The sequence below is a fragment of the Salmo salar genome, chromosome 09 (assembly GCF_965601325.2).
Source record: "Salmo salar chromosome 09, fSalSal1, whole genome shotgun sequence".
Lineage (NCBI taxonomy): Eukaryota > Metazoa > Chordata > Actinopteri > Salmoniformes > Salmonidae > Salmo > Salmo salar.
In genome coordinates this window covers 30,340,614-30,368,482 of record NC_138299.1, presented here as the reverse complement: position 1 = coordinate 30,368,482, position 27,869 = coordinate 30,340,614, and the positions used below count along the sequence as shown (strand labels likewise).

Sequence of the window (27,869 nt, the reverse complement as noted above, 5' to 3'; positions counted from 1 at the left end):
TTATAGATACAGACCTCCTCTATGCACTCGATATGTCCGATTTTAAAATAGCTTTTTGGTGAAAGCACATTTTGCAATATTCCTAGTACATAGCCCAGGCATCACGGGCTCGCTATTTAGACACCCGGCAAGTTTAGCACTCACCATAATCATATTTACTATTATAAAAGTTTGATTACCTTTTGTTGTCTTCGTCAGAATGCACACCCAGGACAGCTACTTCAATAACAAATGTTGGTTTGGTCCAAAATAATCCATCGTTATATCCGAATAGCGCCGTTTTGTTCGTGCGTTCCAGACACTATCCGAAATAGTAAAGAAGTGTCGCGCGCATGGCGCAATTCGTGACAATAAAATTCTAAATATTCCATTACCGTACTTCGAAGCATGTCAACCGCTGTTTAAAATCAATTTTTACGACACTTTTCTCGTAGAAAAGCGATAATATTCCGACAGGGAATCTCCTTTTCGGCAAACAGAGGAAAAAATCCCAAAGGCGGGGGCGGTCGGGGTCACGCGCATAAGCTCAGTGTCCCTTGATCGGCCACTTGAGAAAGGCGATAATGTGTTTCAGCCTGGGGCTGGAATGACGACATTCTGTTTTTTCCCGGGCTCTGAGCGCCTATGGACGACGTGGGAAGTGTCACGTTAGAGCAGAGATCCTTAGTAAATGATAGAGATGGAAAAGAGGTTCAAGAAATGGTCAGACAGGCCACTTCCTGTAAAGGAATCTCTCAGGTTTTGACCTGCCATTGGAGTTCTGTTATACTCACAGACACCATTCAAACAGTTTTAGAAAATTTAGGGTGTTTTCTATCCATATGTAATAAGTATATGCATATTCTATTTACTGGGTAGGAGTGGTAACCAGATTAAATCGGGTATGTTTTTTATCCAGCCGTGTCAATACTGCCCCCTAGCCCTAACAGGTTAAGTACTTTACACAACTGGTAGGGTTAGCGGTAGGGTTAGCAGATGTCATTGTGGCAAAGGGAGGCTACTTTGAAGAATCTCAAATATAAAATATATTTTGATTTGTTTAACACTTTTTTTGGTTACAACATGATTCCATATGAGTTACTTCATAGTGTTGATGTCTTCACTACTATTCTACAATGTAGAAAATAGTAACAATAAAGAAAAACCCTTGAATGAGTAGGTGTGTTCAAACTTTTGACTGGTACTGCATATATTTACAAAAAATATATATATGGGGGATTGGAAATTATGCAGACAATTACTTTGATGGAAGCTCCAATCTATCTGCAATATTAAAGCTGCCCCCCCCCCAAAAAAAAGAAAAAATAAATAAATACACACACACTTATAACGCCTAGACTTGCTGTGCATAAACAAGCTTTCCTAGAGCAGTACTGTATAAGAATGGACAATTACAGCACATGCCCAACTGGCATACCACCTTCTGATTAGTTTGAAATGACCCATAACCAAAACAATATGAAATGACTCAATCTCAGGTGATGAGCTTGTTAATAGATCATTTACCCACACATCAGCGCAACTTCTTTGTTACATTAACAAGAGTTGGAGAAGCAGACGATATCTGTCAGTGGTTCAGAATGATCATAACACAAAATATAAAAGTTGTTTAACGCCATAGCTTTATAGACAAAAAAGTAGCGGGCTTCTGTAAAATAAATGTAAGAATTACAGATTCCCCCTTTAATGGCTGCTGATCCAGTTCCTCGTAGTAATAGTAGTACACATTCTCTTTCATAGAGCAGCTAGCAGCTTTTCTATTGGACCCTGGGGAGGCCAGTCCTGCTGCACAATAATCCGTCTGCCCTGTATTTTAACTGTGGTGTGGACCGACCAGCCCGGCCTGCCTGCTAGGGATTATTATGACAGAATAGTTATGGATATGACAGAGATTAAAACGCTCAAGCAGCAGGCAGTGTCCTGTCAACACATTCATCTTCCTATCTTAACCTAAACTCTCACTCATCAACTGTCTGTCACATAAAGCTGTTACTCCACTGGTCTGTGTCTGCATTGAACCAACGGTTCTCTCTCTCGCTCTCTCTTTCTCTCCCCCTCTCTTTCTCTCTCGGTTCTCACAAATGAGTGTTCATGGGGTGAATGGTTGCATCTAAGATTCTAATTTTAGATATCTATTATGCCCCATCAAAGTTATACCTTTACCCCTATGTTTTCGAGCAGCAAAGTGTATGGTTTGAATAATTCAACAGGCCGCGTTCTTCTCTCCATACAGACTCTATTGATGTTCCCCACAACTGAAATGGCCCCTGATAGATCCTTATCACTAAACCAAATGAAGATTGCACATGGCTGTTTTTTCTCGCTCCTATTGTTCATGAGATAAGAGAGTGAGGAAGAAAGGGAAGAGGGGGAGGATGGAATAAGGAGAGGGAGGGAGTGGAGGATGGAGGGATAGAGGAGGGGAGGATAAGGGATAGAGACAGGGAGGATGGAGGGATAGAGGAGGGGAGGATGGAGGGATAGAGGAGGGGAGGATGGAGGGATAGAGGAGGGGAGGATGGAAAGATAGAGGAGAGGATAAAGGGATAGAGGAGGGGAGGATAGAGGGATAGAAGAGGGGAGGATAGAGGGATAGAGACGGGGAGGATGGAGGGATAGAGGAGGGGAGGATGGAGGCATAGAGGAGGGGAGGATGGAGGGATAGAGGAGGGGAGGATGGAAAGATAGAGGAGGAGAGGATAAAGGGATAGAGGAGGGGAGGATAGAGGGATAGAAGAGGGGAGGATAGAGGGATAGAAGAGGGGAGGATAGAGGGATAGAGGGGAGGATGGAGGGATAAAGGAGGGGAGGATGGAAGGATAAAGGAGGGGAGGATGGAAGGATAAAGGAGGGAGGATGGAAGGATAAGGAGGGGAGGATGGAAGGATAGAGGATGGAGGGATAGAGGAGGGGAGGATGGAAGGATAAAGGAGGAGAGGATAGAAGGATAAAGGAGGGGAGGATGGAAGGATAAAGGAGGGGAGGATGGAAGGATAGAGGATGGAAGGATAAAGGAGGGGAGGATGGAAGGATAAAGGAGGAGAGGATGGAAGGATAAAGGAGGGGAGGATGGAAGGATAAAGGAGGGGAGGATGGAAGGATAGAGGGATGGAGGGATAGAGGAGGGGAGGATGGAAGGATAGAGGAGGGGAGGATTGAAGGATAGAGGAGGGGAGGATAGAGGGATAGAGGAGGGGAGGATATAGAGGCAGAACTGGATGGGATAGGGATGTGAATTTTAACTTGGGAAAGGGAAGGTGCCCTGCACGGTCTGGTCAGAGCAGCAAGCCACGGAGCGAAGCGTATGTTTGATATGTCCCTATGGTCAGTCATTTGTGCCATCTGTTGGCGCACACACACCTGTCCACACAAACAAACAAACAATCTCTCTCTCTCGCTCTCTCTCTCTCTCTCTCTCTCTCTCTCTCTCTCTCTCTCTCTCTCTCTCTCTCTCATATCTCTCTCTCTCATCTCTCTCATCTCTGTCCTTGTTTTAACTGATGACACCGGTGCTGCTTGTCATTGGCACCTGGCTGGAATGTACCCACTGCCTGTCTCTGCTATACAAAGATTTGTTTGGCTGTTTGCTATGTGTTTACCTCTCTGTGCAATGACAAAAACCATGTCAAACTAATGAAACAGATACTATGGCAAGCAAACACAATGTTGTTGGTAACTAAAGCATGTAACACAAACAAACACAATGGCAAACTCAAATCTGATGGACATCATCTGTAATCAGTGCTATTGTGTTATGGAACAAGGTGAGAGATGAAACTATCATAGCCTAATATTCTTACTTTCACTATAGACTCACTGTTACCGTTCTGTAGCTTGCATCATTTTATTTTTGCACAATTTTTGTCATTACAATTTTCAATGACACGGTATTGTGGCCTGTTTATTGAATTGCAATAGTTGTGATTTGGTATCTTTTTCTCCGAAGGCTGAAATACAATGTATGAGAGTTTGTGGTCGTGCATGCCGATTCATTTGGTTTGGCACTAAATATTTTGTTTGCAGCTCCACACTAATTGCTCTTCTATTCATGCATTTGTTGTTTAAAAGTATAACTACAAAGTGATCACTAATGAGTATGATTAATACTAAAGTTAAGCTAAAGACATGTAAATGCTTACTTTATTTGTCCTCATAGGCTAATTGTAGAGGGGTCCTTCATGTATCCTCGTCAGAGATTGTTACAGGCAAACGGAATGGCGTTCAAGAGCTCAATGTTTAAACTGTGTTGTGGTTCATGCCAACCTGTTAATTCTCCCGGGGGAGGATTGAAATGTGAAATTGCGCAGTATGTTCCATGATGAAATGCATTATGGGTAAGAGGTATTCTTCAACCCCTAATTTCCTGTTTTGGCCACACAATGGAAGGTCTGGCTATACTGTAGCCCTACTTGCCGCAGCTCATGCAAATTGCTATCAGGCATTATTGAGGCCTGGGTTAGATCTGTGCAGTGACATATGTTGCTCTTTGTCCTGTTTATTAAGCACTTTTGTCACCTATTTATTCTCTACTTTGTTAAAAAAAAAGCCCAAACCTGAGGCAGAAAAACTATATTATTTCTGCCTCCTCACTGCAACACCCACCGCTATGGACAGTTTGGCCACCTTCACGGCTTTGATCCATAAGCAGCGATGCTTTGCCTAGCCACATTAGCTTCGTCCAGAGTGGCTCGTCATGTGGTTGCTAGCAAGTCGACAGCATGCTAGGTATCAACAGCCAAACCAGCAGGGGCTGGAAACTATAGTGAGCTTTAATTGGTCAATATTGAGCCATGATATCGCTGATTATTTGCATAAAGTTAATCTTTCCCCAACTTACAAAACCAGTCAAAAGTTTGGACACACCTACTTATTCTAGGATTTTTCTTTATTTTTAGTATTTTCTACGTTGTATAATACTAGTAAAGACATCAAAACTATGAAATAACATATATGGAATCATATAGTATTTTTGATGTCTTCACTATTATTCTACAATGTAGAAAGTTGTAAAAATAAAGAAAAACCCTTGAATGAGTAGATGTGTCCTGTTCATGCTCCCACGCCATGTTCGCGTCGCCCAACGGTCGACCGCCCACTTCGCTTCTCCTCGCTTTTCTTCTATTGAAAATGTATGAACCTTTGTCGTTTCAACGCCCGACATCATCCCTAGTGGACATGGGCTATCCATTTTAGATACTGTGGCGTATATTTTCTAAACTTATGAAGAACTGATCTTAACCTCTCTCTCTTTCTCTCTCACCCTCTATCTCTCTCTCTCTCTCTCTCTCTCTCTCTCTCTCTCTCTCTCTCTCTCTCTCTCTCTCTCTCTCTCTCTCTCTCTCTCTCTCTCTCTCTACCCCATCAGAAAGAACAAGCATGGTTGTGATATCTGTCGCTGTAAGAAGTGTCCAGAGTTACCTTGTGACAAAGCCTGTCCAATGGGCTTCCAGCAGGACAAGTTGGGCTGTCTGAAGTGCCAGTGCAGAGGTGAGTGATAACCTTTGATGCTTATACATTCATAATTTAGAGACTGCTGATAATACTTTTTTCTCAAACTCTCTCCTCGCTTTCCCTGTCAGACTTGGAGAACCACTAATGTTTTAACTTTTGTTCTGTCAATGTTTTACTGTTTCTAACTATTACACCAATAGAAGGTTGTCTGGTTAGTCTCTTGCTGCCAGACTTGTTCTGAAGAAACCTGGAACGACTATAAATCATTTAGAATTCCTTATATTAAGCAACCCAGACGGCACGATTTTCTTGTTTTTAAAATTTACGGATAGCCAGGGGCACACTTCGACAGTCAGATATAATTTACAAATGAAGCATTTGTGTTTAGTGAGTCTGTCAGTAGGGATGACCAGGGATGTTCTCTTGATAAGTGCATGAATTGGACCATTTTCCTGTCCTGCTAAGCATTCAAAATGTAACTAGTACTTTTGGGTGTCAGGAAAAATGTATGGAGTAAAAAGTACATCATTTTCTTTAGGAATGTAGTGGAGTAAAAGTAAAAGTTGTCAAAAATATAAATAGTAAAGTACAGATACCCCAAAACACTACTTAAGTAGTACTTTAAAGTATTTTTACTTAATTACTTTACACCCCTGCCTAAAAGGCACCCTAACGAAAATGTACTCTTAATCCTGTATAAACTAATGTATATAATTTATTATACAAGAGACAAAATGTACAAATTCTACAGCACAATGGAAGAGTCATGTCTTAAGTGTAAAACTAATATTGACTCAATAATCCATGCTTTCTGGGAATGTGATGAAGTCCCAAATTTATGGGCAGAGCTAGAAAGTTGTCTGTCAGAAGTATTACAATGTAAACTTACTTTTAATCCATCTGTCTGCATATTTCAAGACATGGCATATGGGGGTGTAGTGAAATACCCAACAGGCTGGACGATTCTCTTCTCATCACTTATCTTGAAAAAACGTATACTAAAAACTTGGAAATCAATCAATCTGCCATCGTTAACGGAATGGAAAAATCAAATGATTTATTATTTAAATATTGGAAAAGCATGGGCGACAGAGAAAAACAAATTGGTACAATTTAAGGCCAAGTGGCCAACAATAATGCAGGCACTAGGGATGGGGGTGTGGGCATGTGGGTCTGGGCAGATGAGATGTAGTCGTTATTTGTGTGTGTCTGTAAGTTGTTGTTCGTATGTATACATTTGTATCTGGTGTAAAAAATGAAAAAAATAACAAATAAAAGGCACCCTATTTCCTATATAGTGTACTACTTTTGTAGTAGTGTATTATATAGGGAATAGGGTGCCATTTGGTGTTTTTGACCCCACCTGTTGGTGCATCCTAAGGGCAGGCTGGGGTCATCTCCTCCACACAGATCTATTGTTGATGCTCCTCTTGTGTTCTGCTGTGATTCGCACTAAATAATTAAATCGTTGTGAATTTTTTTTATGAATGAGCACTGAAAACTCCTCTTTTAATGAGGAAAAACGTTTTAATCTGTCTCCCTTTTGAATTGGTGAAATTTGGCATCCACCCAGAATAGCTCAGAGTCTCAGACAGGAGTTTAATCAAGGTGTTTTTTTTCTCTCCTTGGTATTGATCTGGTCGTGGTTGGCCCCTGCTCAGAAAAGCCAGTCAGTGATTGGTCCGCCTAACACTGTTCTTTATGGGTTATGCTTGTAGTTGTATCTCTAAAACCTTTCCTCTCTCCTCTGTCCCTCTTCCAGACCAGAGCTCCTCGTCAGTGGCCCCGTTAGTGAAGAAGGGTTCCTGTCTGTCCATGGATGGAAGACGGCACGAGAACGAAGAGAACTGGCATGATGGCTGCCGGGATTGCTACTGCCACAGCGGCAGGGAGATGTGTGCCCTCATCTCATGCCCTGTGCCATCCTGCGACAGCCCTGCCATACGGTCCGGACAGTGCTGTCCATCCTGCCCAGGTAGAAAATCTTAAACAAACAAATGAAATATGGGAGAAAAAAACTGTGCACTGGTAGTAGGCTATTCTTAGATAGGCTAGTTGTTGTTTTAGATGATTTCAGATTTACACACCATTTTGCCATCCTCCTCATTGTTTCATATAATAGATAATGTTGATAATGCATTACACACTAATGAAAAAGCTGTTTCCAATATGTTTCACCCTTTACCCTGTGCTCTCTCTTCCGTCCTCCTCCCTCAGAGGAGCCCAGCTCCCACAAACCAGACCTGGGGGACTCGTCAGTGTGTCTGGCCCCAGGGGGAGAGTACTTTGTGGAGGGGGAGACGTGGAACATCGACGCCTGCACCCAGTGCACCTGTCACAGTGGACGTGTCCTGTGTGAGACAGAGGTGTGCCCGCCCCTGCTCTGCCAGAGCCCAATCAGAACGCAAGACTCATGCTGCCCCCACTGCCCAGGTGAGTTTGAGCAGCCGTTGGTTTTTTGAGTTGGCTTTGAAACACTATTGGTCTTTAAGTCTCTATATATTTGAGTCTGTCTGGCAAGAATAGTCTGTATGATGTTTTACTTTATAATAGAGAGGGGCGGCCTCATTATTAAACGCAGCATAAGCCCTAAGCCATATATAAAGGTATAGGTGAATGTGTATAGGGTCTCAAAGTTGTCTTGACTGAGCTGAGGTCCTTAAGGTAATTAATTATTGCTGCTCAGACCTGGCATTGAGAGAGATGCTATTTTAATGTTTTCTATTTGTCTTGGCACATCTAGCCACTGGGATTTTTGCCCATTCTTCAAGGCAAAACTGCTCCAGCTCCTTCAAGTTGGATGGGTTCCGCTGGTGTACAGCAATCTTTAAGTCATACCACAGATTCTCAGTTAGATTTAGGTCTGGGCTTTGACTAGGCCATTCCAAGACATTTAAATGTTTCCCCTTAAACCACTTGAGTGTTGCTTTAGCAGTATGCTTAGGGTCATTGTCCTGCGGGAAGGTGAACCTCCATCCCAGTCTCAAATCTCTTGAAGACTGAAACTGGTTTCCCTCAAGAATTTCCCTGTATTTAGCATCATCCATCATTCCTTCAATTCTGACCAGTTTCCCAGTCTCTGCCAATGAAAAACATCCCCACAGTATGATGCTGCCACCACCATGCTTCACTGTGGGGATGGTGTTCTTGGGGTGATGAGAGGTGGTGGTTTTGCGCCAGACACAGCGTTTTCCTTTATGGCCAAAAAGCTGCATTTTAGTCTCATCTGACCAGAGTACCTTCTTCCATATGTTTGGGGAGTCTCCCACATGCCTTTTGGCAAACACCAAACGTGTTTGCTTATTTTTTTCTTTAAGCAATGGCTTTTTTCTGGCCTCTCTTCCATAAAGCCCAACTCTGGGGAGTGTACGGCTTATGTGGTCCTATGGACAGATACTCCAATCTCCGCTGTGGAGCTTTGCAGCCCATTCAGGGTTATCTTTGGTCTCTTTGTTGCCTCTCTGATTAAGGCCCTCCTTGCCTGGTCCGTGAGTTTTGGTGGGTGACCCTCTCTTGGCAGGTTTGTTGTGGTGCCATATTCTTTCCATTTTTTAAATAATGGATTTAATGGTGCTCTGTGGAATGTTCAAAGTTTTGGATAATTTTTTATAATCCAACCCTGATCTGTACTTCTCCACAACTTTGTCCCTGACCTGTTTGGAGAGATCCTTGGTGTTCATGGTGCCGCTTGCTTGGTGGTGCCCCTTGCTTAGTGGTGTTGCAGACTCTGGGGCCTTTCAGAACAGGTGTATATATACATTGAGATCATGTGACAGATCATGTGACACTTAGATTGCACACAGGTGGACATTATTTAACTCATTATGTGAAAGTAATTGGTTGCACCAGATCTTATTTAGGGGCTTCATAGCAAAGGGGGTGGATACATATGCACGCAACCACGTTTTTAAGTAGTTTTTTTCATTTCACTTCACCAATTTGGACTATTTTGTGTATGTCCATTACATGAAATCCAAGTAAAAATCCATTTAAATTATAGGTTGTAATGCAACAAAATAGGAAAAATACCAAGGGGGGTGAATACTTCTGTAAGGTACTGTATTTCCACTACAACAACACAGCAGCACAACAATAGTATGTCTGGCCAAACAGAGTGTTGGCCAAATGTTTATGCCAGCGAGAAAGAGATAGAGGGGTAGAGAGACAGAGAGGTATAGACAGAGAGAGAGAGTGAGAGACACAGAGGTGAAGACAGAGAGAGAGACAGATATGTAGAGAGAAACAGAGAGAGAGACAGAGATGTAGAGAGAGACCAAGAGGTACAGAGATGTAGAGACAGAGAGGTACAGAGAGGTAGAGACCAAGAGGTACAGAGATGTAGAGACAGAGAGGTACAGAGAGGTAGAGACCAAGAGGTACAGAGATGTAGAGACAGAGAGGTACAGAGAGGTAGAGACAGAGGTACAGAGAGAGAGAGAGAGACAGAGAGGTACAGAGACAGAGAGGTACAGAGAGGTAGAGATACAGAGACAGAGAGAGACACAGCGAGGAGGACGAGAGAGGGGGGAAAATCGTTTCTGACGGTAAACAGCTGGAGAAAAAAACACAGATCGGAGCCCAGAATCAAACTCCGTAGAGAGAGTAAAAAAAGAATAATGCATAAGTTATGGAGCTCTAGAGATGAATAGTGCATGAGAAAACTTAGACATGGCAAACCAAGCCAAACGTGAAACAGGCAGCAGTGCTTTGGGCCTCTGTCACTGTAAAACACAGTGTAAGAGGACAGAGATACCTGGAAGGCCACCAACTCAACTCTCACATGGATATCTGGTGTGTTTCCATCTCTTAAGCTGTTTGTTGGAGATGTTTTAGTTGAATAAACCAAAGACGCAAAAATGAACATTCTACCGTTTGAATGTCATCAATATTTTAAGCCCTGTATTATGGGTTTTATTAGCTGCTCTAAGAGCTACAGTCAGGCTTAAAGAACGCATCTTTAAAAGTAGGGCTGGGAATTGCCAGGGACCTTACAATACGATATTATCATGATACTTAGGTGCCGATACGATATGTATTGCGATTCAATATTGTGTTTTTATTGTGATTTGATGTGCCAAACATATTGCTCACCATATGTCTGCTGCAGTGGGACAATAGAGAGCCATGAGAAAACGAGTTTTGATCAGTCATGGAAATAAAAGTGCTGAAAACAAATTTGTTCCCTATTTAAAAAGAAGATGAAGAACAACCTATGAAGGAAAAGTAATGGAGTTTTGGTACAGCCAACTACCGCAAAAAAAATAATTGCGATACTGTTAAAATGATACGATATCGTTAAAAATAATATCCCGATATGTAACTTTCGATTTTTTCCCCCCCATGTGTGTTCAGTGCAGTCAGTTGATCCTGTGTGTGTGTGTGTGTGTGTGTGTGTGTGTGTGTGTGTGTGTGTGTGTGTGTGTGTGTGTGTGTGTGTGTGTGTGTGTGTGTGTGTGTGTGTTTGTCCCTCTCTCCTCTATAGACGAGCCCATCACCCCCCATTCTCCCAGTAATGACAGCTTATCCAGCTACTGCACGAACAAGGAGGGGGACATCTTCCTGGCAGCAGAGTCCTGGAAGCCCAACACCTGCTCCAGCTGTGTGTGTCTGGACGGTCAGATCAGCTGCTTCTCAGAGTCCTGCCCGCCCGTTGGTTGTGCCAGGCCCGTGCTGCGCAAAGGACAGTGCTGCCCCTACTGCCTGGGTATGCTGCACACATGCACATCATTGGACCTACCTGTACTATAGACAATGTGGGAAGGTAACCAGAGACGTGATACATGATACATGGGTTGAGGCTTATCATTACCTAAGCCTTAACTCTAACCTGATTTGGTGGTGTGTTCGCACCAATGTTTGAAACCACAAACATAGTTATTAAATGTGTGAAATTGTATTCTATTATATTCATCCCTATCGGTGAGATGGTCTTGCGTGCTTGCCTGTGTGCATGCTTGCCTATATGTTTGTGTGTGATTGTGTGTATTTACTGAATGAGTATCTTCCATATTTTTTCCTGTCTCGGAGGTGGATCCTATTTGATCTTCTCCTATGTCTCCTGGCAGATGCCACACCGAGAGCCGTGTGCCACTTCAATGGGAAGACGTATGCAGACGAGGAGCGCTGGGACATAGACAGCTGTACACACTGCTACTGCCTTCAGGGACAGACCCTCTGCTCTACTGTCAGCTGCCCCGTCCTGCCATGCCACCAACCCACCATAGTGGAGGGCAGCTGCTGCCCTATGTGTTCAGGTGTGTGTGTTGGCATTCAGTCTCATTGCCTCTAATGACTTCCTTCCCCCTCAAACACGGCCTTGCAAAATATGATTTTTCCTGGTCATCAATATTGCTGCTATGTATTCACTTCACTATTTTTAAATAAGGACTATAGAAGAGTGCAGGCGGCCTGCCATTGTTGGTATGTATAGGTCATTATCAGTAAAACGTCACAATATGGTGCAGAGCGTTCGATTTGGAGACCCCCAGAGACCCCCAGAGACCCCCAGATCTGCAAAAATGGACAACTACGTGCCGTTTAAGGGATTGTTAAATGAATGTTAACTATTTGGTTTTAATATCATCACCTCTTGAAGAGCATAGTCAGAAGTACACATCTCCGATTATTCTACATTTAGTTCTATCAGAGTTATACAGCAAGTCACTGCATGTCTTTTATGATCAGTAAACATCAATTGATCATGTCATTTCAGATACGTGGTAGCCTACCCATTTTGGCATATAGCTAGCCAAGCAAACAATGTGTAATTTAGTTGCTTCAGAGATTAGGCTTTTGAAAAGAACTTGACATTGGCAAGTCCCCATCCTGGTCAAAGTTGTCAATCGGACTACTGCCATCAACACTATAGATTGCAAGCAAATCAACCACTACTTGGATATAGCCATGTAGTTTATCCCCTGAAAGTTAGCTTGTTAACTAGCCATATTGAGGTGATCTGTTGTTAGCTAGCCATATTGAGGTGATCTGTTGTTAGCTAGCCATATTGAGGTGATCTGTTGTTAGCTAGCTAGCCAATTTGATGTGGTCCATCAATCAATGTAGCCTATCATGTCTGTCAGCAGCAATCATGATTAAATACTCTTAAAAGCAATGTTGAAATGCTAACTTTGGTAGGTAGGCCTACGTTGGTTGGTGAAAAAAGGACATTAGGTCTACTTAAAGGCAAATGTGCCCTTCTGCTGCTTGACAGGCAGAGGCCATAAAGGATGGGAAATAACCTAAACCACTCATACTTGTCATGTTAGTTCACTTTTATTTCACTCAAATATCCAATTAATGGTGGCCAATATTGAGAGATGTTGTGAGGCTACCCTACATATCTGAAATTACATGATCAATTTATGTTTACTGATCATGAATAGCAGGCAGTTATTTGCTGTTTAACTCTGATGATAGAACTAAATGTAGAAACATCTGAGATATGTCCTTCTGACTATGCTCTTCAAAAGGTGATAATATTAAAACCAAATAGTTAAATAAATGTTAACAATCCCTTGAAAACGGCACGCAGGTGTCAATGGTTTTAGCAGAGCTGGGGGACTCCTTGACCCCCAGCAGGCAAATTGAACACTCTGCACCTTATTGTGACGTTGTATTGATAATGACTCATTCACACCATGTCCCTCAAATATTTATTCTGTTGACTGTTAAGCTATGATTAATTGAGGACAACCACAGCAAACACCTTCATTGAGATGAATCATCTGAATGGAGGGATTAGGGTTTGACTGGTGATGTCAAGTAAATTAGCATGCTTTGCTTAGGCTAGGATAATGGATTGATAATAGCACCCTCTGTTCTCTCTCACCGTCCGGCGCTGGATCGATGAGATGCAGTAGCAGTGTAATTAGCTGACGAGAGCTCCACTGCCCGTTATTCATCCCTGGGTGCAAATACTATTTGAAAACATTTCAAATACTTTATCTTTGCTAGATTGTACCCACCGGTCACTCCAAGCAGACTAGAGCAAATGTTCAAATTATTGTTGTGGTGCCCAACAATAACTGGTTGAACAGTTGGAGAAGAGGGCTGATAAAGATCAGACAGAGTAATGTAATCCTTTATTGTGATTGGCTGGAGATTAAAAGCAAAATTTGACCTCTTCTCAGATTCAGGCACAACTAATGAAGAGTAGAAGGTCACTTTAAAAAAAAATATTTCACCTTTATTTAACTAGGTAGGTGTCAAGGTTGTGCGCTACTGGTGGAGAAGTCAGGTGCAGGAGAGCAGAGAGTTGTGAACATGCGCACACTTTATTTAGGCAGAGGCAAATAAAACAGACAGACACCACTCCGTCAAAACTTCCAGCCAAAGGTAAAAGTGCAAGGCGTGAAACAGTCACAAAAATAAGCAAATGTTTAGCAATAAACATCCTCGTGAAAATACCACGGAATACAAGGGAATACCCAGCCTGGCGTGTAACATGAAACACGTAACAAAAACAATTTCACACAAAGACATGGGGGGAACAGAGGAATAAATACATACAGTGTGATGAGGGAATGTAAACCAGGTGTGCAAGGAACAAGACAAAACAAATGGAACAATGGAAAAATGGAGCGGCGATGGCTAGAAAGCCGGTGACGTCGACCGCCGAACGCCGCCCGAACAAGGAGAGGAGCCGACTTCGGCGGAAGTCGTGACAGTAGGCCAGTTGAGAAAAAGTTCTCATTTACAACTGCGACCTGGCCAAGATAAAGCCAAGCAGTGCGACAAAAAACAACACAGTTACACATGGGATATACAAACGTAGAGTCAATAACACAATAGAAAAATCTATATACAGTGTGTGCAAATGGAGTAAGGAGGTAAGGCAATAAATAGGCCAATAGTAGAGAAGTAATTACAATTTAGTAAATTAACACTGGAGTGATAGATGTGCAGATGATGATGTGCAAGTAGAAATACTGGTGTGCAAAAGAGCAAAATAAGTAAATAAAAACAATATGGGGATGAGGTAGGTAGTTGGATGGGCTATTTACAGATGGGCTGTGTACAGCTGCAGCGATCGTTAAGCTGCTCAGATAGCTGATGCTTAAAGTTAGTGAGGGAGATATAAGTCTCCAATTCAGCGATTTTTGCAATTCGTTCCAGTCATTGGCAGCAGAGAACTGGAAGGAAAGGCGGCCAAAGGATGTGTTGGCTTTGGGGATGACCAGTGAGACATACCTGCTGGAGCGTGTGCTACGGGTGGGTGTTGTTATGGTGACCAGTGAGCTGAGATAAGGTGTAGCTTCATCTAGCAAAGACTTATAGATGACCTGGAGCCAGTGGGTCTGGCGACGAATATGTAGCGAGGGCCAGCCGACGAGAGCATACAGGTCGCAGTGGTGGGTGGTATATGGGGCTTTGGTGACAAAACGGATGGCACTGTGATAGACTGCATCCAGTTTGCTGAGTAGAGTGTTGGAGGCTATTTTGTAAATGACATCGCCGAAGGCGGATCGGTAGGATAGTCAGTTTTACAGAGGGTATATTTGGCAGTGTGAGAGAACTAGGCTTTGTTGCAAAATAGGAAGCTAATTCTAGATTTAATTTTGGATTGGAGATGCTTAATATGAGTCTGGAAGGAATTTACAGCCTAGCCAGACACCTAGGTATTTGTAGTTGTCCACATATTCTAAGTCAGAACCGTCCAGAGTAGTGATGCTAGTCGGGCGGGCGGGTGCGGTTTGCGATCGGTTGAAGAGCATGCATTTAGTTTTACTAGGGCTTAAGAGCAGTTGAAGGCCACGGAAGGAGTGTTCTATGGCATTGAAGCTCGTTTGGAGGTTTGTTAATACAGTGTCCAAAGAAGGGCCAAATGTATACAAAATGGTGTCGTCTGCGTAGAGGTGGATCAAGGAATCACCCGCAGCAAGAGCAACCTCATCACTATCTCACTGCAGCTCGCTCCCGAAAATGTTCCCAGAAAATTATTACTATATTAAAAAAATGTATTGGGTTTTTCCCAAGTAAGAGTGGTGCTGCGCCACTATGTAAAGATTACAGCACAAACTGATATTTAGTAATGATAGAGAAACTCTTTGATCGCCAAAGACATTGTTGTGAATTTCGAAACAGGCCGTTCATAAACTCAGAGCGTTATCATGTTCCTCAATGAATTCAGCGCATTCTCGCAGTAAGGCTATCGCGACCGAGCACACTCAGGATGCACAGAGTGCACCACGACTATAGTGTTGTCCAATCATACAAACTTTGTGTAGCGGCAGTCAAACAAAAGTCAAATAACCACATTTTCTAAACAGCTTCAACAAATGACAGAATATCTCCTATATTTAGCAAAATCGAATTGATGATTATACAGATAGAAGATCGGCTCATGAATAACAGGGAGATAAAGAGATTAAATAGCAAAGTATCTTAATGAGGACCCACTCTGTTTATAACATATCCATATATACTCTCATACCATAGCTTTGGCAGCAAGTAGGGGAGACCGGGGATTTCTCAGAGATTGAGCTACTTCATTCAAAATGTGTGCGTGAGGGGTGTGTGTGTGCGCACGTGATTAACCCTCCATTAACGTCTCAACTGAATGTGTTTGTGCGTGCGTGTGTGCATGTGTGTAATTAGCTAGCTTCAATTTTAGCTACATATTAAAACTTTAGCATTGCTAAATTACATTAAATATATAAAGACACTGGTTATTAACCTGGTATATGTTTGGTGAATCTAACTACAAAGCAGGTGATGACATCACAAAAAAAACTACATTCTTACCTCAAAATGTGCAGAGTCTTGCTTCTTCACGTGAGGGTTGATGTAACGTGTACGCTAATAAAAACGGGAAGCAAGTACAGGGAGTGAATTTAATAAATAAATGAACATGGAACAAACAAGAAACACGAGTATTGTACAGACATGAAACACTGGAACAGAAACAATAACGCCTGAGGAAGGAACCAAAGGGAGTGACAGATATAGGGGAGGTAATCAGGAGGGTGATGGAGTCCAGGTGAGTCTCATGAGGCGCAGGTGCGCGTAACGATGGTGACAGGTGTGCATAATGAGAACTGGCGACAACAAGCGCCAGAGAGGGGGAGCGGGAGCAGACGTGACAGTACCCCCTCCCTGACGCGCACTCCAGCCGCAGGATGCCAAACTCTACTGAGGCGCGAGAACCCGTAGATCCGGCAGAGGCGTGGGAACCCGTAGAGCCGGCTGAGGTGCGGGAGCCTGACGAGCCAACCAAGGCTTGAGAACCTGACGAGCCAGCTGAGGCTTGAGAACCTGACGAGCCAGCTTCGGCAATGGAAGCCTGACGAGCCAACCAGGGCTTGTGAACCTATCAAATTAGCTGAGGCATGGAAGCCGGTCGAGCCAGCTGAGGCATCCCCGGTTGCAGCGGCCCATGGACCCGATATCACCTGTAAAAAAGAAATACCTGTTGCTTTCGTTTGGTGAGGTGTTATTCTGTAATGTGTATGCTAATAAACGGAAGCAAGTACAGGAAGTGAATTTAATAAATAAATGAACATGGAAGAAAACAAAAAACACGAGTAGTGTACCTGAGGAAGAAACCAAAGGGAGTGACAGATATAGGGGAGGTAATCAGGAGGGTGATGGAGTCCAGGTGAGTCTCATGAGGCGCAGGTGCGCGTAACAATGGTGACAGGTGTGCATAATGAGAACTGGCGACAACGAGTGCCAGAGATGGAGAGCGGGAGTACACGTGACAGTTGAAGACTAGCCTGTTCCTGATCGGAGATATTGAGAGTGTTATAACTATCCCCTGTTACAACCATCCCCAGTCTGCCCGATGGGGAAAATGATACAGCAGTATTTTGACATGCATAGGTGAGAGACGTGCTTTGATAATGCAATCTATTGATTACAGAATAAAGTAAGGAATTTTCATGCGAGACAGGATTTAGGATTTGGGGTTTCAGTGGGATTGGGACTGGATAGGAAAATAGCCTAAACTCTAAGACAGGATAGAATTTTCTCTCATTGCTCTCTGAATTGTTAACAGCCTTCATGTCTGTGACAGAAATGCCTGTGTAGTGAATTGTGCATAGGCCTATCAAATGTGTGACTGTCTGAAGAGTCACAATGACAGCTCAAAGAGGCACAGATTCTTTTATAGGCTGTGGGGGTTTCCTATAGGGTTTATTAACTGCATTCAGGTCGTGTGTGCAGTCCGGCAATGTCAATTATGCGTGTGCTTTGAATTTATGGCGACTTTGTGTGAAGTAAAGGCTTCCACGTGACAACCTGTTTGGATAATGTGCAATTGCATTTTTTGCTAATCTGTTTTGTACTTTGTGGAATTGCATTAGTGGCGACATTGTAATTGTCATAAATATTTTTGGGTATATGTAAAGAGTGTTCCCGGTTACCCATGTTAATCCCTACACACCACATATTTCAATATAACTCCTAATTCCTCTCTCTCTCTCTCTCTCTCTCTCTCTCTCTAACCATGTGTTTCCATATTATGTTACAGAGATGTACGCACCAGTCCCCACCAACATGCCCATTGAGAAGACAGACCAGCACAGAGGTAGGAAGCAGCACCAGCCTGCCTGGCCCACCCGCAGTGAGAACGACATCATGCCCCAGTTCAAAGGTCAGAGTTCAAATCAAACACTTCCTTGTCTGAAAAAGAGACAAGTGCCCACACAGCATGCGCTCACACACACACAAACACACTGTGTGTCTCCTCAGTGCTGCTGTAGCTGCTAAATGTTTCTGCCGTCGTCCATACGGTGCCTTCGTAAAGTATTCAGACCCCTTGACTTTACAGCTTTAGTCTAAAATGGATTAAATTGTATTTTTTTCTCATCAATCTACACACAATACCCCATAATGACAAAGCAAAAACTGGTTTCATTCCAAGGTTTTACTATTTTACAATGTAGAAAATTGAAAAATAAAGTGAAGACATCAAAATTAAGAAATAACGTAGTAACCAAAAAAGTGTTAAACAAATCAAAATATATTTGAAATTTGAGATTTTTCAAAGTATCCACCCTTTGCTGTGATAACAGCTTTGCACACTCTTGGCATTCTCTCAACCAGCTTTATGAGGTAGTCACCTGGAATGCATTTCAATTAGCAGGTGTGCCTTGTTAAGTTAATTTGTGGAATTTGTTTCCGTCTTAATGCGTTTGAGCCAATCAGTTGTGTTGTGACAAGGTAACTGTGGTATACAGAAGGTTGCCCTATTTGGTAAAAGACCGAATCCATATTATGACAAGTATCAGGATAAGGTAAAACCCAGATGCAGACCGTGTCGAAGTAACAATGTGTATTACAGCAACAGAGGCCAAGGTACAGTACGGCAGGCAGGCTCAGGGTCAGGTCAGGCAGAGGTCGGAAATCCAGACAGGGGCAAAGGTACAGGACGGCAGGCAGGCTCAGGGTCAGGACTGGCAAGGGTCAAAAACTTCCTCCAGAGCGCTCACGACCTCTGGCTGGGCCAAGACAGGATCTCTCAATACTTTTCTACGTTCATCTTTCCCTCGATCCTGACTAGTCTCCCTGTCCCTGCCGCTGAAAAATATCCCCACAGCATGGTGCTGCCACCACCGTGCTTCACCGTAGGGATGGTGTCATGTTTCCTCCAGACGTGATGCTTGGCACTCAGGCCAAAGAGTTCAGTCTTGGTTTCATCAGACCTGAGAGTCTTTAGATGCCTTTAGGCAAACTCCAAGTGGGCAGTCGTGCATTTTACTGAGCGGTGGCTTCCGTCTGGCCACTCTACCGTAAAGGCCTCATTGGTGGAGTGCTGCAGAGATGGTTGTCCTTCTGTAAGGTTCTCCCATCTCCACAGAGGAACTTTAGAGCTCTGTCAGAGTGACAATCGGGTTCTTGGTCAACTCCCTGACTAAGGCCCTTCTCCCCTGATTGCTCAGTTTGACCGGGTGGCCAGCTCTAGGAAGTGTCTTGGTATTTCCAAACTTCTTCCATTAAAGAATGATGGAAGCCACTGTGTTCTTGGGGACCTTCAATTCTGCAGAAATGTTTTGGAACTCTTCCCCAGATCTGTGCCTCAACACAATCCTGTCTCGGAGCGCTACAGACAATTCCTTCGACCTCATGGCTTGGTTATTGCTCTGACATGCACTGTCAACTATGGGAACTTATATAGACAGGTGCGTGCCTTTCCAAATCATGTTCAGTCAATTTAATTTACCACAGGTGGACTCAAATCAAGTTGGAGAAACATCTCAAGGATGATCAATGTCGTTTTACATTCTCCCAACCAATTGTGCTGTTTTATTAGTTTTTTTTGCGTTTTGTGTAACTTGTTTTTTCAACATCCTCCCGGACACACTAGACCCACTCCAATCCGCATACCGCCCCAACAGATCCACAGATGATGCAATCTCAATCGCACTCCACACTGCCCTTTCTCACCTGGACAAAAGGAACACCTATGTGAGAATGCTGTTCATTGACTACAGCTCAGCGTTCAACACCATAGTGCCCATGAAGCTCATCACTAAGTTAAGGACTCTGGGACTTAACACCTCCCTCTGCAACTGGATCCTGGACTTCCTGACAGGCCGCCCCCAGGTGGTAAGAGTAGGCAACAACACATCTGCCACGCTGATCCTTAACACGAGCCCCTCAGGGGTGTGTGCTTAGTCCCCTCCTGTACACCCTGTTCACCCACGACTGCGTGGCCAAACACGACTCCAGCACCATCATTATGTTTGCTGACAACACAACAGTGTTAGGCCTGATCACCAACAACGATGAGATGGCCTATGGGGAGGAGGTCAGAGAACTGGCACTGTGGTGCCAGGACAACAACCTCTCCCTCAGTGTGAGAAAGACAAAGGAGCTGATCGTGGACTACAGGAAAAGGCGGCTGAACAGGCCCCCATTAACATCAACGGGCTGTAGTGGAGTGGGTCGAGAGTTTCATGTTCCTTGGTGTCCACATCACCAACGAACTAGCATGGTCCAAACATACCAAGACAGTCATGAAGAGGGCACGACAAAACCTTGTCCCCCTCAGGAGACTGAAAAGATTTGGCATGGGTCCCCAGATCCTCGAGCATCCTGACTGGTTGCATCACCTCCTGGTATGGCAACTGCTCAGCATCTGACCGTAAGGCGCTACAGAGGGTAGTGCGAACGGCCCAGTACATCACTGGGGCCAAGCTTCCTGCCATCCAGGACCTATATAATAGGCAGTGTCAGAGGAAAGCCCATAAAATTGTCAGACTCCAGTCACCCAAGTTATAGACTGTTTTCTCTGCTACCTCACGGCAAGCGGTACCAGAACGCTTGCCTTTAGGACCAAGAGGCTCCTCAATAGCTTCTGCCCCCAAGCCATAAGACTGCTGAATAATTAATAAAATTGCCATCAGACAATTTACATTGACCCCCCCCCCCCCCCCTTTTGTACACTGCAGCTACTCGCTGTTTATTATCTATGCATAGTCACTTCACCCCCACCTACATGTACAAATTACCTCAACTAACCTGTACCTCTGCACACTGACTCAGTACCGGTGCCCCCTGTATATAACCTCATTATTGTTATTCTTATTGTGTTACTTTTTTATTATTACTTTTTATTTTAGTCTACTTGGTAAATATTTTCTTAACTCTTCTTGAACTGCACTGTTGTTTAAGGGCTTGTAAGTAAGCATTTCATGGTAAAGTCTGCGCTTGTTGTATTCGGCGCATGTGACAAAAAGTTTGATTTGATTTGGAAACGGGATGCAGCTGAGCTCATTTCGAGTCTCATAGCAAAGTACCTGAATACTTTTGTAAATAAGGTATTTCTGATTTTACTTTTAATACATTTGCAAACATTTCTACAAATGTTTTCGCTTTATCATTATGGGGTATTGTGTGTAGATTGCAGAGGATTTTTTAGAATAAGGCTGTAACTTACAGCGTAGCACAATGTGGAAAAAGTCAAGGGGTCTGAATACTTTCCGAAGGCACGTATGTAACTCTTCATCTCCCCACTTGGAGTAGAGTCTGCTGTTTCCTTTTAACTGCTACATATAAAGGCAAATCCTACATGGAACCAATCGCCAGTTAATGAGTAATATATAAACATCTCGTGATCCAGACTTTTTATGTGTGTCATAATGTTTGTGTGCTGCCTCTGTCACAGGGAACTTTGGTAGTCTCCAAATGCCCTTTCTGGATGGGAAGACCCCAGTGCCAAGAGAAGACACCACACTGCACTCTGTGGCATGGGTGGCACTGCCCATCATCATGATGCTGTTCACCATCACCGCTCTGCTCTTCATCAACCAGAAGAAGCAGTGGATCCCCGTGCTCTGCTATCGCACCCCAACTAAGGTAGGGGGTGCCATTACCCACATTTACAGTATGCCTTGTTGGTTTCTGTACTGCTTTGTTGTTTTTGTAATATAGTTGATGGTCTAAAACGCCAGAGAATATCACATCAGCAGCTTATGGAGACGCATACTTGACCCATGTCTATACATTTGAATCTTGAAATAATTTAATGTAAAAAAAAGTTGTGCTATTACATAGAATGATTACATTGCCTAGCGTTATCGTAATGATGAGCAGTAAATGCTGCCTTTACTGTATGTATACAGCCTGAGCAGAGCCTTATTGAGAAATATAATATCGTATGAATATATAAATAAAATCTAAAGCTCTGAGCCTAACTAGAGCGTGATCTGTGGAGGTAACTAACTATATGTGTGTGTGTGTCCTCTGCAGCCCACCTGCCTCAACAACCAGCTGGTATATGTGGACTGCCAGAAAGGCACCAAGGTGCAGGTGGACAGTTCGCAGTGCATGATCCGGATCGCTGACCCTGACTCCAGGTACAGCGGTTACTACAGCATGCAGAAACAAAACAACCTCAACAACCTGCAGGCTGACAATTTCTACCAGACTCAGTGAGACTGGCCTGGCCTCGCCTTGTGTCCAGTACTCAGCAGTCAGCAAGCAGCCAAAATGAGAGAGAGAGAGCACATTACCTACAGTACCATCACAACAACTATTACTTAATACAGACGGATGGAAAAATGACACCAAACCTATCAATGACAAAATAACTATCAAACTAGCAAAGTTCACTAGCAAAGACCGATAAATGACAATAATAATCTCCTCAAGATGAATAACTAATCAAACAAAATATAATGATGATGATTTTAAACTACAGCTAACACAATGGGAGAACCAGAATCTAGACTTTTCCTAGATTATTATTCAACTTTCTTTTGCAAGTGAGTGTTACAGGTGTGTTTGGTGTGTGTGACGGAGGCGTGCTTCTGTATGTGGGTCTTTGTGAATGTGTGTGTGTGGTGTGTGTTTAAAGTTAGATATACATCTTTGCGATTAGGAAAAAGTGGGTATTTTTCAAAGTATGGTATTTTCCTGCATTCCTGCTTCCTTGATAAAGGCCTTTGAAGAGATAAACAGAATAATTCAAGCTAGTGTTTTCTGTTGAACACTGAACTTTTAGAACCAAAGCTCTGCTGACTGTATGTCGAATCAAAACACACCCTGTAAGAGAGATGCTAGAGGAACACTGTGGCCAGTCTGATCTGAGCCATGGCAGGACGGACTGACGACTGCCAGACTCTATGTGGCGCTGAGCCGAAAGAGAGAGAATGAGAGAAAGAAAGAGGTCAGATACCGTAGACCCCGTCACAGACAGAACTCAGCTGAGCACCTCTCTCAGGTCTGTTCAAGCTGGACTATTGCTCTCTTCTTTCCTTCCTCTTTTCCTCCCCTTCTTTGAAAACGTTGACATTGGTTTGTTGTCTTGTTTTCCCCCGTGGAACGTCACCTGTTGGATAGAAGGTGGAAAGGAAGAAGAAGCTTCATTCACTCCATTTATTTTCCTTTGATATTCTGCTCAACATGCATAAGTGTTATTTTCCTGGTCACTTTCAAATCTCCATAATCTTTTGGCTAAATGTATTTAACAACAAAGGGCAGGCTGACGCTGACTTTCACACACTCCAAACAATGGTGTCTTTTATTTGGATAAAGAATAAATGTGTTCGGGTTGACAAAGGCAGGATGAAGCTACCCACTTGGCACAGATGTAAATTCAATGTCTATTCCACGTTGGTTCAACGTAATGTCATTGAAATGACGTGGCAGCAACGTTGATACAACCAGTGTGTGCCCAGTGGGTAGTGTAGTTCTTGAGGATTAAGGATTTGAGCATATGCTTTACAAGCTTTTCTGCTTTGTTTCTGTAAGTCCTGTTTTACACGGAGTTACACACACATAGGGAGACTATTTCACTCCTTTAGGAAACACTGAGGATACAAGAAAACATAGAATCAAAGAATATGTTCAAATGTGTTTTCTCTCGGGGTTCTCTGAAGACGAGCTATATTAAAGTAGCTCTGATATTTTTCTCGTTTTGTTTTACTGGCTGTAAGACTAACAGTCTCCTCTTCTCGATATTACCCAAGCACCTTTGTCTTCATTTATTAATTGCAAAACATTATACAGTAGGAACACGTATGTACATATTACTGCTGAAGATGAAAAATACATGAAATATTGTGTGACTATATACAGTATGTATGTGTCTATGTGTATGTTGTTTATGCATATATGTACATGTGTCAACCCACATGCATGCACACTTGATTTTTTTCTTCACATGTACATTTCTCAATTAATTTCCTATTGAATGTATTTATGATTGAGAAATAGATTTGATCTAATAATAGAAAACATGATGAGAACAAACATTTGCATTGTTTGTTTGAAAAGAGGAGTGATAGAGACAGGACAGGACAGAAAAAACACAAACATCTTATCTTATTCAATCTGTTTTTCCCTCATTTATTTGATGTCATTTTCATTTAAAAAAAAAAGAAAAAAAAAAGAATTGTCTATCAGGGCTTTGTTTGATTGGTCTGTGAGTTCCCTATCTATTTGAGTCAATCTGTTTCCCTGAATGAAGCAATGTCCAAAATGCCAACCATATATAGACAAGTGAGTTCTGAGCTGAGCAGTACCAGGCTCTCTCAATCTTTTATTCTTCTCTTTCATTTGTCGCTTCTGAAGTCAAACTATTGAAAAGTGGGTTGACATAAGCTCTGGGAGAGAGGGTGGGATGGAGGAAGGTAGGGGTAGTAGTTTACTTTTATAGTTTGTCTTCGGTGTATCTTAATCTGTCTGACAAAAATTTAAGTAGAATCATACATCTTGGCACTTTTATATAGAAAATAACCTTTTTTGGTTAGTTTTTTTAAACATACTTTTCATTGAAAGAGTTGCCCTTAGTTTTTTTCTGAGCCCTGTCAGACCCAGTGTTACAGTTAGGTTCTAGTTGTTTCTAAATATTTGATCTACAAAACCTAAATTAACTTAGAACTCTCACGGTCATTGTATGCAGGCACTGCATTTCTGTTTATAGGTGAGGATTTCTGGCAAGAACAAGAGGGGTAAATATTTACCTTTCAAAGCATTAATTGCAGCTGAAGCTTGCTCTGTTTTCTCCTAACCTGTATGTATTCTCCAGACATAGGAAAAACATACTCAAATCTACTGTATAACCGACATGTACTGTATGTAAATGCTTTTTCAAAGAAAAGATTGGTTTGATTCTCCAGCCATTATATACAGGTCTGTCTATCATCTGGACACAAACCACAGTCAAACCTCACTTAAATACACAATCCACATAATTTCCAATCGGTGAAGTGATGGATCATAATAATTGATTTTTATTAAGGACCATAAGTTCTATTACACTCGCATCACATTGACTGGCTGAGTTCTTATGTGACTTGGCTGTATGTTGCAGGATGTGGTGCTACATCCCCTACAGTATGGCTGAGTAACGTCATACAGGAATGCATCTTATTCACAATGGGTCTTACAGGGTGAAATCTTTGTATCTTTCAGTGCATCCTCCAAGTATTGTTGTAAATACTTGAGTATCACTTGCCAAAATAAAAATAAATAAAACATTGTTGGAAAAGAAAGAGGGAAAAAATTTGATTTAATTTATTGTGTTAAATGACCTAAATAATTTATTAATGAGCGAGATAATTGAACATGAACATAATAGGCCTTAAACGATGATGCAGCTGAAATTGTGAAACTATTTTAGTGTTGTGTCAGTCTCTCAAAGAGCATGTAAATAAGGTTGTACTTTAGGTAGGTGGAGAAGTTGGAGGATCACAAGCTTTCACATCTTTTCAGGGTTTTTGGTCACATGGACCTGATTTAGCCTAATCCCAGATCTGTTTATGCTGTCTTCCCAACTCCTATGGTCATTGTCACACAGTTTACTGTAACACAATGTGACAATAAACATAGGAGTTGGATAGCTAGACAACACAAACTCATCTGATCAGGCTACATCTGCCTTGTCCAAGGAGCACAAAAGCCTGACACCCTGATGAGCATTTCCCTCTGTTCCAATAAAGATAGCCCGTTGAGAGGGAAATATCTCTCTGTCCCCATTCTTTCCTGGTAATCCTTTTATTTACACAACTACCAATCCCCTTTAGAGTCTGTATATTACTGGTGTTTCATGCTTATGTAAAAATAAAAAAATATGTTGTTATTGATGATATTGCAAATACAAGATTTATTAAGAGGATAGATTAATATTTGACTGAATTTCCCGTAGCACAGCAGATTATTTTTTGCAAGTTCTTGTATTATTATTTTTTGTTTCTTTGCAGCACAATAAATAATTTGAAAACAGCTGTGTGGATCTTCCGTGCAATCATTATTAGTACTGGTGTTGTCATGCTTACCTCTCAGGGAATTTGACGCAAACCTGTCCATCTCCTCTGTGATTTCTCTTCGGGGATTTCTGCTTCAATCATAAAATGTCAATGGTGCACTTTTTTGGCTATTTTCTGCTTGAGGAAGAAATCTCTGTGGGTTTAGAGATAGAGGATAGGTTCCATCAACAACAACAAAAATTCAAGAGGAACAAAAACACAATTTCACCTGCAGCACTTTGAAAATATACCAGCAGGTCAACCCGTTTAACGATTACTCACTCAGTAAGTGATGGCACCAAAACATTTTATCAGACCCAGCCAGCTGAGGCAGATAAATAATGTGTGACCACTTCCAGTTGTCTGCTAAGTGATGCAGTACCTGGCCCTGTATGTCTCAGTTACCAAGAGCATAGCGCAAGGTAAAAGGTTCAACTCCCGCAGGGATTACAAATGTATGCACACACTGTGCTGTAAGTCGCTTTGGATAAAATAGTTTGCTTTTTTCCATAAAAATGTTTACCCATGGATCTGTCTGGTCAAAGCAACCCATAAGCCTTTATTTATATATGAATACATTTTCATACAGCAGTTTAAGGGGCTTTACACAAAAGAGAGTATTAGGTAGCTATAATGACCTTGGTACTCCAAGTAGACTTTCCTCTAACATAAATATGTTCATAGGAATTATGAGCGGACCAAGTCATTTAGTGTCACTCTAAAGTGGAAAGGTGGAATAAACGAGTCCAGAGTAGGTTTTCTTGATTCACAGTTCTCTATTGAGGGATTTCTGACAATACAAACACTCCAACACAGTCAATGAGAATCTCCAAAGGAGCAACATACATCTTCTTTAGATGACACAGGATCACGTTACGATTATCTTTAAACTATAACAACAATCACATATTCTTAATGGCTCTTCTTGGATAGCACCTCTCTCTCTCTCTCTCTCTCTCTCTCTCTCTCTCTCTCTCTCTCTCTCTCTCTCTCTCTCTCTCTCTCTCTCTCTCTCTCTCTCTCTCTCTCTCTCTCCTCTCTCTCTCTCTCTCTCTCTCTCTCTCCTCTCTCTTCTCTCTCTCTCTCTCTCCTCTCTCTCTCTCTCTCCGTAGCCATTCTCCAAAGATAGTTTATCTTCTTCCCCCTTTCTTGCTGCTTCCATCCTCTCTCTTGTAGGGGAAAGAGAATATCTCATTAGTACCGTCAGCTGTGCTTAATTGACTCTGGTTACCTTGTCTCACATGCCTTGTTGGGCTACTGTCCGTGAGCCCAGCCTGCCCTCTGGTGGTCCTTCCACAGAATTGTTTCTCAGTTGCAACAATTAAAAATAACACTGAGTCAATAAATGAGATTCCATCTCTCATTTTTAACAGTACTTGGTAATGTACAGTATCCTTTCAGTAATGGACCAAAGTCAATGTCGGTATGTGTGGTGGTGGGTGAATAGGGTATGGACAACAGGGTTCAATTACTATGTCACATTATCTGGTACTGTGCAGCACATGCACAAATGACCAGTACAAGCCACAGGGAGGAGACAGAGCTTTTAGAGAACCATGATGGCACATCAAAATAGGCTGATATCCCCTTTCCAGTGCTTTTACCTTTTATGCTTCATTCACATATTACATGTCTACAGTTATCCCTTTAGGATTAGTTTGACTCATGATCTGTTTACTATACACATGTTAAGACATGACATATGTGACTGATTATGCTGTTGAT

The 27,869-nt window shown here is 42.4% G+C and overlaps 1 protein-coding gene across 1 annotated transcript in view; it reads left to right on the top strand.

Annotated features, from left to right (window-relative positions):
- LOC106611167 (cysteine-rich motor neuron 1 protein) overlaps positions 1–26,121 on the top strand; it is a 181,405-nt gene extending 155,284 nt beyond the window's left edge. Inside the window, exons 10-17 of the mRNA XM_014211086.3 lie at positions 5,366–5,487; positions 7,214–7,426; positions 7,669–7,884; positions 10,934–11,155; positions 11,517–11,705; positions 17,921–18,043; positions 21,560–21,750; positions 22,144–26,121. Of these exons, the coding sequence (XP_014066561.1) occupies positions 5,366–5,487; positions 7,214–7,426; positions 7,669–7,884; positions 10,934–11,155; positions 11,517–11,705; positions 17,921–18,043; positions 21,560–21,750; positions 22,144–22,329 (1,462 nt within the window). The 3' untranslated portion in view covers positions 22,330–26,121. The remainder of the gene's footprint in view (positions 1–5,365; positions 5,488–7,213; positions 7,427–7,668; positions 7,885–10,933; positions 11,156–11,516; positions 11,706–17,920; positions 18,044–21,559; positions 21,751–22,143) is intronic.
- Positions 26,122–27,869: the final 1,748 nt, after the last annotated feature.